Here is a 13,395-nt window from a genome sequence, read left to right as displayed (position 1 = left end):
CATGAGGTGTCTGAATGTCTGTGGAGAAATGGCAATGTGTTCTTCCTCAAGAGCTGAAACCAGGGTAGGTAGTGATGTTGGACGTTGGGATCTGGAGCAAAGGCTGTGTTCTGACTCACCCCAAAGTTGTTCCACTACGTTTAGGTCAGGACTTTGGCCAGCCTAGTCCATTTCAGAAATGTTGTTGTCCACATACCATTGCGTCACAGATGCTGCTTTATAAAAGGGTGCACTGTTATGTTCAGTCAGTCATTGTCTCCAAACTGTTCATATGCTGTAAGCAGTGTATACAATGCTGTAAAATCTGGTCGTATCCTTCTACATTTAGCATTTCCTTAAGTACACTAAGGAGAAACACACCACACCATACCATACCATAACACCAGCTCCTCCATGCTTCACTGTTGACACTACACATAATGGCAGGTAATGTTATTTAGCCATATGCTGAGCCCAAAGCTTTCTACTGGATTGGTACTTCGTATAGTAGGATTCATCACACCAAATAACTCATTTCCAGTGGCATTGCACTTTACACCACTTAAAGTATCACTTAGCATTGACTACAGAAATGTTTGGCATTGGAGGAGCTGCTCAACATTGCACCCCTGTAAATCCCTAAGCACATTCACTGTTCAAGCTGGACTGCTGGTAGCACTTTGAAACTCAAGACTGACTCCTTGTGCAGATTTCATGCAGTTTTTTTTTACAACCACCCTTTGCAATGCTTGGTGGCCCCCGTGCATGAGGTTTGCCTGGTTGTTCCTCCATGTCTTAACTTTCATCAACAGTTGACTTGGACAGCCTTAAAAGCAAAGCAGTCACCGATCCGAACACTGTTTAGAACACCACAGTACTGTATTAGGCTTGGTCCTGTTGGAGGTGGTACACAGTTGCCTTCCTCCAACCTCTGAACTGACTTACCCAGCCACTTATAGGGGGAACTACAGTTTAACATGGAATCCAAACCATGGTGCAGTCCAGAATTTTTCACATCAGCAAACACTGTCAGAGGTGGAAGAAGTGTTAAGTGACAGATAAGAATTGGGGATTGACTGCGTATCGAGCCCAAGATCTTTGGATATGCATTCTGGCATTTTACCAATGAGCCACCGAGCTCTGTAAGGGGGTGAAATGTCCATGATGATGTATTTATTACTGCTTCTCTACTTACAACAAAAAGCTCCTTACTCCTTTTATACTGGCAGATATGGCTCCCTGATATCTAGATGTCTATTCCACACTACATAGTGGGTGCATCCGTCCTTTCAGTGAAATGTGAAACTACACAGTCCAGTCACATTTAGTGATCACCACCTGTGTTTGATGTCAATGTGCAATAACCACTCACAACTCACAGATGGCAGCACTAGCAGTGGAAGGTATATAAAGTGTCAGGAAGATATGGAAAACAGTGCAGACATTTTTGTAATGCAGACATCTAAAAGGACATGATCATTGGCTTTTGGGCCAAGGATGGAAGGATTTTCGAAATAGCTAAGTTTGTAAACTATACACGTGCTGCCATGGCTAAATTATACTGTGCATGGCAAAATGGTGTTATCCAAAACTGACACTGAATCATCTGTGGTGCATTATGGGCCATGAAAGTCAGGGGTGATGTGTAAAGTGAATAGATGAGCAACTGATGCCCAAGTGAACAAAGGGGCTACAAACAGCATCTCCTCAGTGATCGATGCTGTGTGTGGAGCTCCACAGCAGCTGTCTGGTTCATGCACCCATGCTGTCTGCTATTCATCAGTAATGAAAGCTGGAATTTGCATGTCACTATCACAATTCGACATCCACTGAGTGGTGAGAGGTGTTTTTTTCAGATTAATCAGGTTTTATGCTCCATCAGACAGATGGTTGTTGGCATATACAGCCATGCAACATTTCAGGCCAGAGGAAGAAGGTTTTATGAGCTGGGTAAAATCAAACAATGGATGAAATGTAACAACTTTATGAAAAGGCTAGTTGCTACTCGCAATATAGTGGAGATGCTGAGTCATAGATAGGCACAACAAAAAGACTCTCATAAAGTTTGCTTTCTGCCACCAACAAGGCCTTTGTTGAAAACACACACACACACACACACACACACACACACACACACACACACACACAGTACGTCTGGCTTCAGCTGTCAGAGACTATGGTCAGGAGGGTGTGTGCGTGTGCACACATACACACTATGGGCCATGAAAGTCAGGGGTGATGTGTAAAGTGTCTGTCTAGACAAAGACCTTGTTGGCTGAAAGCTTATTTTGTGACCATCTTTTTCTTGCACTTATCTGCGACTCCTTTTCATAATGTGCTCTGGGTAATGTTTTTGTGGAATTCCCTAGATGATCTCATTATTCTGGAAGGCACAATGGATCAACACAATGTATACATTATACTTGGCAACCATGTCCATCCCAATGTGCAGTGTCCCCCCCCCCCCCCCCCCCATGACATCTGCCAGCAGGACAATGCTGCATGTTGTACAGCTCGCAATGTACGTGTGTGGTTGGGCCACTGAACTCCCCAGATTTAAACCCACTCAAGAATCTGTGGGACGATTTCAATAGGGCTGTTTGCACCATTGAGCCTCAACCAAGAAACATAGTGCAGCGGGCCATGGCATTTGAGTCAGTAAGGCTTCATGTCCCTGTCGATACCTTCCAGAACCTCACTGACACACTTCCTGTAGAATGAGCTTTCTGTTTCCGAAGCAACTGAGATTGGAGTATCTCCATACATAAGCTAGTGCTGCCTGGCACAACAAGTAACTTAATTTTTCACAGTGCATAATTAAATTTTGGATACTATAGATTCATCTCAAAGTGCTTTTTTTTTTTTTTTTTTTTTTTTTTTTCATCATCACACATAAGTCATCTTGCACTACTACTGATCATAATAAAATTAATACATTGACTGCCCTATGCATAGGTAGCTGTTACACTGCCAGCCCAGCAGGCACATAACTTATGTATGAGATTCTGCTGCAGTCGTTGGTGATCTAGTGGCCATCAACATGTCATAGTGTCACCACTGAAGTGGATCATTAAGAGTGTGACAGAAGAGCTTCCCATGCGAAAAGAACTCTTGGTCAACCATGTAAAAGATACATTGAATATTCAAAGTGATTTGGAAAATTATTTGTGAGGACAGTGCAAAGTAACTGGACATTTTTTTTCTTTAGCAGAGTGCCTTCATGGCTTCTAAAGTTTAATAATCATAATAGGACGGACTTATATTTGGCTGTAAACAAACCTAAACATTTTAGAAAAAGTTAGTTTTGTATAAGTAGAAGTGTATTCCAAAATACTCAGAAAATGGTAAACCTGGAAGTGCAGTGAATTCATCACTGTGGTTTGGAAAGTGTGCAGAAGGGTGTTTCTAAGCCAGTGTGACTGAATTCCAGCATTTAATTACACTAAAACACCATGAAGAGGCATGCAAAAAAACATCAAGTGTACTAGATGTTTCGATAAGTAAATTATAACAATTTCAGTTTAACCACCCAAAGTGGGTAGCAGTAACGCCATCTATAGTCTGTGTATAAGGTAAGATTATATAGCAGGTTTCTTATTCAGAAATCAGATTTGTTACTGGAGACAATCTTGTTGTACTTCATGTAAGAAGGAGAAATGTATACCAGTGTGTAATTTAAGATCATCTTGAAATAATAATTCCATGTTATTTACATGTTCTGACAAATAATTGCTACTTTTCTCTTTCTTCTCCACAGGCCTCAAAACGTGTCGAGCAGAATCTTCAGGCAACTGCAAGTGAAGATGTTCTTGACACATTTAAAAAGATGAGTGAACTTTCCAAAAACATATGTACAAATGGCGGCCTGGTTCAATTAAACCCTCTAAACTTGTAACATGAATTACTGAAGATTGCTATGAGATATATATTTCAAAGCACTAGTTCTCCGCGGAACTTCTAACGGAAACTTTTCAGAAAATGTTTCAACAGTATTGCACTTTTACATATTTTATTTCTGTATGAAGATCTGATTTCTCTAATTTTTAATTTTATTACATTATGGATGCTGATTTTTGTTATCTGTACCACACTGGAGGAGGATTTTCTTCTCACATAAAATATGTGTTTGCCACTCGACTGATACTTGTGGTTAAACTGGATGTCAGTATTCATCATCAGGATGCATACCATTGCCTTACAAAGTAAGCTCTCTCTACTCTAAAACCTTTTCTGCAAAACTGACAGTGACAATACTCCCGTAAAAAAAAAAAAAAAAAAAACCTCACCACACTATAAGCTGAGGCCAATCAGTACTTAATTTTAGCAAGTCCATGACGAATACACTTTTGCCCTTAAGGTTGCATCCTGCATCTAAAGTAACTTTTTTTACGAAATTAAAATCAAAGAAATGGCGCAGCTTTTAAAAATGAACAAAGAGCAGGCTGTGTGTATTCAATGTGTGTTTCTCACGTTAAATTGTGAAATGGATCAAATATACAATGTATTTAACACATTGATACCATCTGTCATACAGATTTACTTAAAGAAATTATTTTGATATTGCAAAAAATGTTTGAACTTCACTGCTAGGTGATAAGTATGATTTGTATATACTGTTTATATGTTTAAATAAAGTCTATTTTTTGTATCATTGACTAATTCAAGAAAGGAGCAAAATGACACATGGTTTCCTGTCTACCTGTTATGCATTGACTTGAGGTCTGCATAAGTACTGTGATACCATGATAGTTTAAGATCTCTTACACCACTGTTAACACTTCTATTCCACAACAGAGTGCAGGCTATATTGATGCAGTACTCTTCTTTCCTCTGTCTTGACTTTGCCTTATAACAGAAAATCTCCATTAAACAAATGTTTTCAAGAATTAATAATCATAATCTTTTCAGATGAAAAGGCAGGTGATCTTTGCAAAACTAATACCTCAACAATTGCAACAAGGACATAATACGAAGTGTAACTCATTTTCTGAGATCCATTTCTATCCCTTTGACACTACAAGATTTAAAGTAAATGTGATAGTAGAAGATAAGTAATGGAAGGAGTAACAGTAACAACTCTCCATTTAATCAAGTGGTACATAAGAAATGCTAAGCTTGCAAAAGCTGTCTTATTGCACCGCTAACTACAGTGGCAGTCATGAAAGTAGGCATCTCAAGGTCATTACAGTATTGCCAATTAGTGATTTTTCAAATCTTAGTACAGATTCTGAATTTGGTCGAGTACTTTCCACAACAAAACCCTTGCCAGCAGCTACAAAAAAAGTTACAAGAAATTTTGAAGAATATTATTTGGACTTAAAAATTTATGAACATTCTCAAAGTTTGTAGAAGCACGTGACACATGCAAGATGTGATCAAGTAATGGCAATTTTTGTTTTACTTAAAGAATTTAAGTGGTTTTGCACAATTCTGGCCATTTTCTTCGGATTGCATCATGCAAAAAGCACAAAACTTCCAGGTAGCATTCCTTACTGACCATATAATTAGGCAGGAACTCATTATACATTATCCCATTGTAATCAAAGAAAACAGTGAGAACCTTCACATGTGATCGCATTCATCAAATTTTTTTTCGGTCTTGGTTCTTCAAGCAGTTACCGTTGCAACAAGTGGGCCTTGGTTTTGACATCATGCTCTTTACACCCATCTTTCATCATATGATATACCGTAACCTTATTTACAGGTTATGGATCATTGTCGACTTCGTTCAGCAATTCCTGAGCGATGTCCATGCGACATGTTTTCCAGAAAAAGTCAATTTCAGACCAAACTTTGTTGCTAGACATTAAATGTCCAAAAAATTGCTTGGCACGAGCCAAAGGGTATGCCAAACCATCAGCAATCTCTCTGATGTGATTTGGTAATTCTCCAGAGCCATTCTCTTTACTTCTTCCACATTATCATCAGTAATTGATGTGCTAGTGAATCCGAGGTGGTCAACATCTTCTCAACCCTGTTTGAAATGTTTATACTACTCTCGTCTTACTCATAGCAGATTCACCAAAAGCCCCACAAGCAGTACCGCACTTTATTCAATTTTTCAACCAAAATGCACATTTTTTCATCCAATGCCCCCCCCCCCCCCCCCGCCCCGCCCGAAAGGCCAGGCACTGTAAAACATGTATAACCTCTTCAACTGTCAACAATGAGCTAAACATTCAAAACAGCTGAAAATGCAAACTTACATTATGAACACTTGTAAAAACATTATTTTTTAAAAAATCTGATGTATAAAGAATACCAAATTAAAAATTTGTTACTTTCTGATCACGCCTCATATTTTAAAGTGAAAACATAAAAATATTAGGAGAGAAAAAATAAAATACCGTTAGAAGTTTAAAAGCATTCCACCTATTCTAACATTTTTAGATGACATGAATGTGTTAAGTTGGATTGCAACCTTCTCACTTCCTTTACACGCGTAGACTTGCTTGGTATGCACAACTGATCTTCTCCGGATAGCCGGCTACCTCACGTCTCCGAAACAACCCCCCCCCCTCCCTCCCTCCCTCCCTCCCTCCCTCCCTCTCTCTCTCTCTCTCTCTCTCTCTCTCTCTCTCTCTCTCTCTGTGTGTGTGTGTGTGTGTGTGTGTGAGGGAGAGAGAGAAATAATGAGGTACTCTCAGAATACTTTTCAACAACTATCAGTGTATTTAAACTTCCACGAAGAACAAAATTCATACTTCTCATATAAGCAATTTACTTCTTGTAAGTCTCACATTAAAAACAATTAAGCTACCTTTACAACAGAGTTTGCTTAATAACCACGACTCTATTATACAGGAATCGTACAAGTCTTGCCTCTAGCAAGTTAAATTTAAAAGTTACTAAAAAATCTTTTTCCATTCAATTGCTCTTTCGTCACTAACAATATTCACAGTTATAAAACAGTACGGAATAACATAGAGGTTCCTTGAGTATGCCATATTCTTTCATTAAACTTCCATGGCGCGACCGGCAAACATTTGTCGGTGCCGTTCGACTGCAGTGTCTGTCTTCTTACTAACACACTTCGGACCTCCACACAGACAGGCGACATGCAGTAGATAGGCTTTCTCACACGTATATTTAAAATATCGTGTGTTCAATATGGTCGAAGGCCAAGTGGTTCTAGAATTTACGTGGAAATTCTCGAAACACTTCACCGTGTAATTAAAAATGTCACCACTGATGATATTGTAGAAACTTCCAGTGAGAAAGTTGTTAAGAAAACTATAAAATTAATTATGGTAGCATCTGACATTACTGTATTTAAATTCTGAGCTCTCCTTAATATGACAGAATATTCCATGCCTCTCAGAAATTTATTTGCCGCTCTTATTGTTCATTCATCACTGCACCCATCACCCAAATTGCCAATATGTACTTAAGTAACTGTAGGTACCTTCAAATCAATATTTTCATTTAAGTCGAGCAAACACTATTTTGTGTGTGTGTGTGGGGGGGGGGGGGGATGTGGGTGTGGGAGGGGGAGGGGGGGTACAACCCAAGTTTTATCAAAGTATACTACAAGATTATTGTCTCAGCATGCAATAAGTGCATTGGCTGCTGCAATGTGCCTACATTCCACTAAACATTTTTGACCATCATTACACTCTCAATCAAAAACCAAGTGTGCAGAGAACAGAGGTCTCTTGGCCAGAACAAATAATTTTTGCATGGAGACCATCCTGTATTTTTCTAGCCATTGGATACTCTCATCTGCCATATCAGAGCATAGTTCCACGCAGTAACTTCTTGTCAAATTCCGTAGATTTCCTTTTTCATTTATATCCCTCTCTTGTAGGACAGAAATGTGTTCACATCTAGAGATTTTGGCAACGTTACTGTGCTGTTACTTGGCAAAACAGTCGTCTAGAAAATATCACAAAGCTTTGTCATCATTTTTCGAACCTGCCCAAAATTTATATTATTTGTGGCTTCTCTACTGTTGGCCAGATCAGTGAAAGACTTCAGTACATTTGGTATGACAATTTTAGATTGTTTTCAAATGTCTTTTTTCATCCTTCACGCACACCTCAGTATCACTACACAGAGGCCTTTCTCTCACTACCAAACACCATTCCATGTAAGCCTGAACCACACTGCGAACACACGGAAACACTGAACATTGAGGTGGCGCCAACATACTGCACTATAACAGTTTGTATGTGATAACAAAGTTATGCGGCAGACTAATTACAGCACTTAGCATCTGAGTACTACATGAAGGCGGGGCGGGAGAAGCAGCAAGCACACAAGATGGGGACGTGGCACCAGTGAACTTACTCTGATACAGGTAGAGGGAGCTGCATGTGACACATAGTGACAAAGAGGAATGAAATGGGAGGGAGCAAGATGGGCTACTGGAGAGTAAGAGCAGGAGGATGTGTTGTAAGGATAATTAACATCCAAGCAGTTCAGAGAAGCTGGTCAACTCTACTCTTGGCCACAGTCTGGCAGAGGCCTTTCACAGGTGGCCTTGTCCCTGATAGGCTAAGATGTGGGTGCATTAGATAGATATTTTTCCACAGGTTTATGACTCATGCATATTCTGTACTATACTGCAGATCACAGAAGGTGCCCCTCTGCCCAGAGACGAACAACATTAGGAAAGTAGGGAGGAGGTAAGGTTTCTATGGGTGGTGGTAGAACACCCTATGTGTTGTCAAACTGTAGAAAGTACGGCTTCACACAACAATGAATAAAACTGCATTGCCAATCAAGTCTGGAGGAGAACATTTATCGCCATCTGGAGGAAGACAATCTAATTGGCAGCTAGAAACGCAAAGAGGTGTTCAAAGCTGCAGTGCCTTCTGACATGACATGCACTACAGTTAACTATGAAGAAGGATATTGTTCAAAAGTTTATCTACATTTTCAGTCTTGTTTATGTACCTATCAATCACTGAAAACTTTAACTATACAGTGAGTCACCTTTAATCCTTTCTATATCAATGTATCTCAACACATTTTTATCCTAAAACCCAAGTTTCTGTAGATACCTTTAACTTAATCTTCTAACAATTTCTGTTTTTAGGTAATTTTGTGTAGTCTGAATTATAGTGACGTGGATACATTTAAAGTTAATTCAAACAAAGTAAAAGATACCACTTACCAACCAAATAGCTTCCAGTTATTCTTGTTGCTGTGTAACAACAAAGAAAATACTCATCTTATGAAACAGGTAATGCCTCTTGTCAGATCATAAAAAACAATACAGGAATTAAAATCAAGAATGGTGAAAAGAGATATCAAGGTTTATGTGAGCAGCAACCAGAGAAGAAGCACCAAACCAAAAAGTTAATGGAATTTAAAACCAAGGTTCTGACATTATGTACAAGGGTTGCCCAGAAAGTAATGCATCGCATTTTTTTCCCCCTCAATACTACGAATGCAAAACATTCGTATTATTTGAAGTCTCCTGAGTGATCGCACCAAGTTTCTGTCACTTCTGACAGATAGCGTGGCTGCAGGACAGTTTCAAAATGGTGTCTGTAGGTGATGTACATTACAAGCAACGTGCTGTCATTGAATTTCTCACTGCAGATAAAGAAACTGCAAGAAATATTCACAAACACTTGTGGAGAATCTGCTGATGACAGAAGTACAGTTAGTGACTGGGTACGGAGAGTGAGGTCATCAGAAGACGGTTTGGCGGAGCTCCATGATTTGCAGCAGTCGGGGAGACCATCGACGGCTGTCACACCCGAAATGTGGCAGCAAGCTGATGTTTGGAATATTAAAGGATGCCATTCATGGAAGACATTTTGAGGATAATGAGGAGGTGATTCACACAGTGAAGCATTCGCCACCAGGACAAGGACTGGTGCCGACAGGGCATACACACCCTTGTTTCGTGTTGGAGGAAGACCATGGAACGGGATGGAGATTATGTGGAGAAATAGGGTATGTAGATAAAATACCATTCTTTTGTGCATGTAATTCTCATTATGTTCAATAAAGAAATGTTGCAGAAAAAAAATGCCGTGTGTTATTTTCTGGGCAACCCCTGTATGTGTCAGACATTTAGTTATGAGAACAGAGATGAAAATTGATAATACAAACACCATGTAAAGAATCCTAAATTATGAATCATTGACATTTTTAGTATCCTATACCAATTTCCACATATCCAATACAACATCGTCAGCAGGTTGTGTTCCAAGTTCCAGTTTTCCTATACTCTGCCTCTTCCATTACAAAAAAACTTGTTCTATTCCCCTTGCTCTGTCAAACATAAGTGTTTTTGCTTCCTAATACCAGAATCAATCTTTTTCTTTGGTTGCACTTTTTTGAAAATGTGGTTGTCATTTTCATTGTTGCTTACTATTTATGGTTAAATAAAAACCAAATTATTTGCTTAACAGTGTTTGCATTTAATTGACATTTAAAATTGTCTGTAATTACAACAACAACAACAACTGAATCCAATACAAGTAGTCTACCTTTTGTTACTGCGAATTCTGAACCTTTCCTTTTATCATGCAATGCAAGAAGCATTACATGAATTTCATTTATCAATGTGTGTTTACTAAATTTCCAATTTTATTGTACTGTTCCTAGTTTATCATATACTGCTCATACTACATGGGCACATCATTTAAATGTCATATATGCAATTACTGTTACAGAAGTTATGTGATCACCGTTTTCTGACTGATCTTTGGAGCTTGGATGGGAACCAGTTAGACTGCCCCCCCCCCTCTTTTTTAGCAGCAGGCAATAGAAACAGGTCAAACAAATGAAGACAGAAGCAGAGGAATGCATGCAGCAAGTGGAAGTTGCAACAAATGAAGTCTAGCACTACCTAGCACATCCTGATCACTGCCACCTTTGTGGCTCGAGACAGAACAAGTGTCAAGTGAAAAATCCCAGGAACTGAGGAAATGTATAAAAGAATCTGAATACAGAAACAACAGACTGATAGCTGTGTGTACAAAAGTGAGTTACAGATAAATGTGTCAAACTAAAAGCTGAATCGTGTGCTAGTAATATGAAATATAACTGGAAGTAGGAGAAAAGAGACTTGGAATTTTAAGAAAGCAGCTTACAGATTACCTGCCTGCTAAGCAAACAGTGACAAAGAAATTGCATTCATAAAGCAGTTACACTTGACACTGTCCCCCAGAATAGGTACTGAAAAATATTTTTCTATTTGGACAGAAGTGAGTAGGACCATGCTCAGAGGGTTTCTTGTAAACTTAATTCCCGGGATGATGAACTGTCTATAAACTTAATTAAGAATCTCGACAATTTCTGCCTGTTATTGACACTGATACTGGCAAGATACCAGGTTCTGGGAATGTTTAAAAGTTTTGAAGTCAAATGACAAAAGAAATTTTTTTCATGTGATATAACTATAAATTAACTATTTTCAATTGTCATCCTTTACATCTACTGTGAAACCTTGCTGCTTGCCACATTTCAAGATTCTAGGTCAACGGGCAGTACCTTAGAAGTTTTGATGATCGAGTTTGCAAATATTAAACTATGTGACATAAATGGATGTATCTTTTGATTTCACTGACTCGGAGACTTCAATTTTTTACACCACCAAGGGACTGAAGGCCTTAGTGTGTGACAAATTTCAACTTGGTACATCCATGCATTCTTAAGAAAAAGGGTTCTTGACAGGCAGACTGACAACAAAGTGATTCTATAAGAATTCCATTTTTACAGATTAAGGTACAGATCTGTAAAAAGATAAGATAGTTATAACCCTTTTCAGAGGGTTTCCTGGTACCCTTAGTAGCATTTTATTGTAAATGAACGCTCCACCCACCAATGCTTAAGAATTTTAACATGTCTGTGAGGTTTCATTTAATGAAATAAACATACAACACTGTTACACAGAAAAAATATGGTGCACTTAAGTTCTGGTAGAATGTAAATAATTTAGGAGTAAAGGTAACAACTCACCAAATAAATACTGAAAACTTCGCTACCTTTGAGATGAATCCTTTTTCAGGTTGCTGTGCACATATGTATCTCTCTCCCCTGCCCCCACCCCTTCCATATTCTGTAGATTAGAAAATTGGTATTGGAGGGGATGGGATGGGGTGGGGGGAGGCAGAAGGATCCACATGGCATGGGTTGCAAAGCAGCCATTGAAATCAAGCATAATATATTCAGCAGAGTGCTCCATCACTAGGTGGTCAAGTTTGCTCTTACCGTATTTACTCGAATCTAAGCCGCACCTAAAAAATGAGACTCGAAATAAAGGAAAAAAAAAAAATTCCCGAATCTAAGCCGCACCTGAAATTTGAGACTCGAAATTCAAGGAGAGAGAAAAGTTTTAGGCCGCACCTCCAAATCGAAACAAAGTTGGTCCATTGTAATATGAGACACAATTTAGGTCGAATGAATGACGATACACCTACAGTAGATTGGTTCGAGTCGCAAGCTTAGCCGTTAAGCTTTACCAGGTAACCCTTGCTATGCGTCAGGCGCTCCGTCCGTATTTATACGGGTACCCTTCCTTTTTCACGTGCTTCGTCTGGTTTGAATCGATTGCTTATTTTGCTTTGATCTGATAAGTGCCGTTTTCTTTGTTATAGGTGTTAACGTCACTCTAAGCTGAAAATGCATTACTGTACTGTGTCATGCATTGTTTGTCGCATTCTTATAGTGTGTGTTTACGGCCTGTCGCCGCTCGCGGCATGGCTTGCTTTTGTGCACGCTACCGCCGCTTTTTTTTTTTTTTTTTTAAAAAAAAAAAAGGAATCATCCCATTAGCGAAACAACGGCAAGAGACTGCTATTTGTTGTTACTTACACTGCTGCTTTCTTTGATAATGATCAACAAGAACCAAATAATAGACTGCGTATGATAGAAAATGTTCTGAACGAGAGTTAGGCGAAAATTTTTCTCCGTTTGAAAATCTTTGCGGCCGCTTCTGTAGAACATCAAATTCTGCACAGAAATTAGTGTCATCTTAGATTTAAAAATCTAGTCAGTTGCCGTGCTTCATTTCTGACTATCACTATTAGGCATAAGAATAATACGAATATAAACATGACACGATACGTATATTCTTCCGCGTTTGCTGTTGTCTCACTCTAGTTTCGTAGTCTATTAGGCAGACAGGATTTAAATGAGATAGCAGCAAACACGAAAGAATAGATGGCAAAATGTTTATGTTCGTATTATTCTTATGGCGAAGAGAATACTGTATGTGATTCACATTTCATCAGGTTTCTATTAGCAACCATCTCTTCTCACAGGTAGGAAAAAATTCAGAACGTAGAGTTGGCCATATTGACAAACATCCCTAACAGTCTTGCCAGTCGAAAAATTCGTAGTACATTGAAATTCTGCTACATTCGAAGATGAATAATACGGAATTTGTATTTACTTCGTTGAATAATGTATGAAAATGTAGTGGTTGAAACTCGGGGCGGAGAAAAAAAAGCT

The 13,395-nt window shown here is 38.9% G+C and overlaps 1 protein-coding gene across 1 annotated transcript in view; it reads left to right on the top strand.

Annotated features, from left to right (window-relative positions):
• Positions 1-4,627, top strand: part of LOC126263530 (very long-chain specific acyl-CoA dehydrogenase, mitochondrial) — a 104,132-nt gene extending 99,505 nt beyond the window's left edge. Inside the window, exon 11 of the mRNA XM_049960627.1 lies at positions 3,737-4,627. Coding sequence (XP_049816584.1) covers positions 3,737-3,874 — 138 coding nt within the window. The 3' untranslated portion in view covers positions 3,875-4,627. The remainder of the gene's footprint in view (positions 1-3,736) is intronic.
• The last annotated feature ends 8,768 nt before the right edge of the window (positions 4,628-13,395 follow it).

Source organism: Schistocerca nitens, chromosome 1 (assembly GCF_023898315.1).
Source record: "Schistocerca nitens isolate TAMUIC-IGC-003100 chromosome 1, iqSchNite1.1, whole genome shotgun sequence".
In the NCBI taxonomy this organism is placed as follows: Eukaryota; Metazoa; Arthropoda; class Insecta; order Orthoptera; family Acrididae; genus Schistocerca; species Schistocerca nitens.
This window is presented reverse-complemented; position numbering and strand designations above follow the sequence as displayed.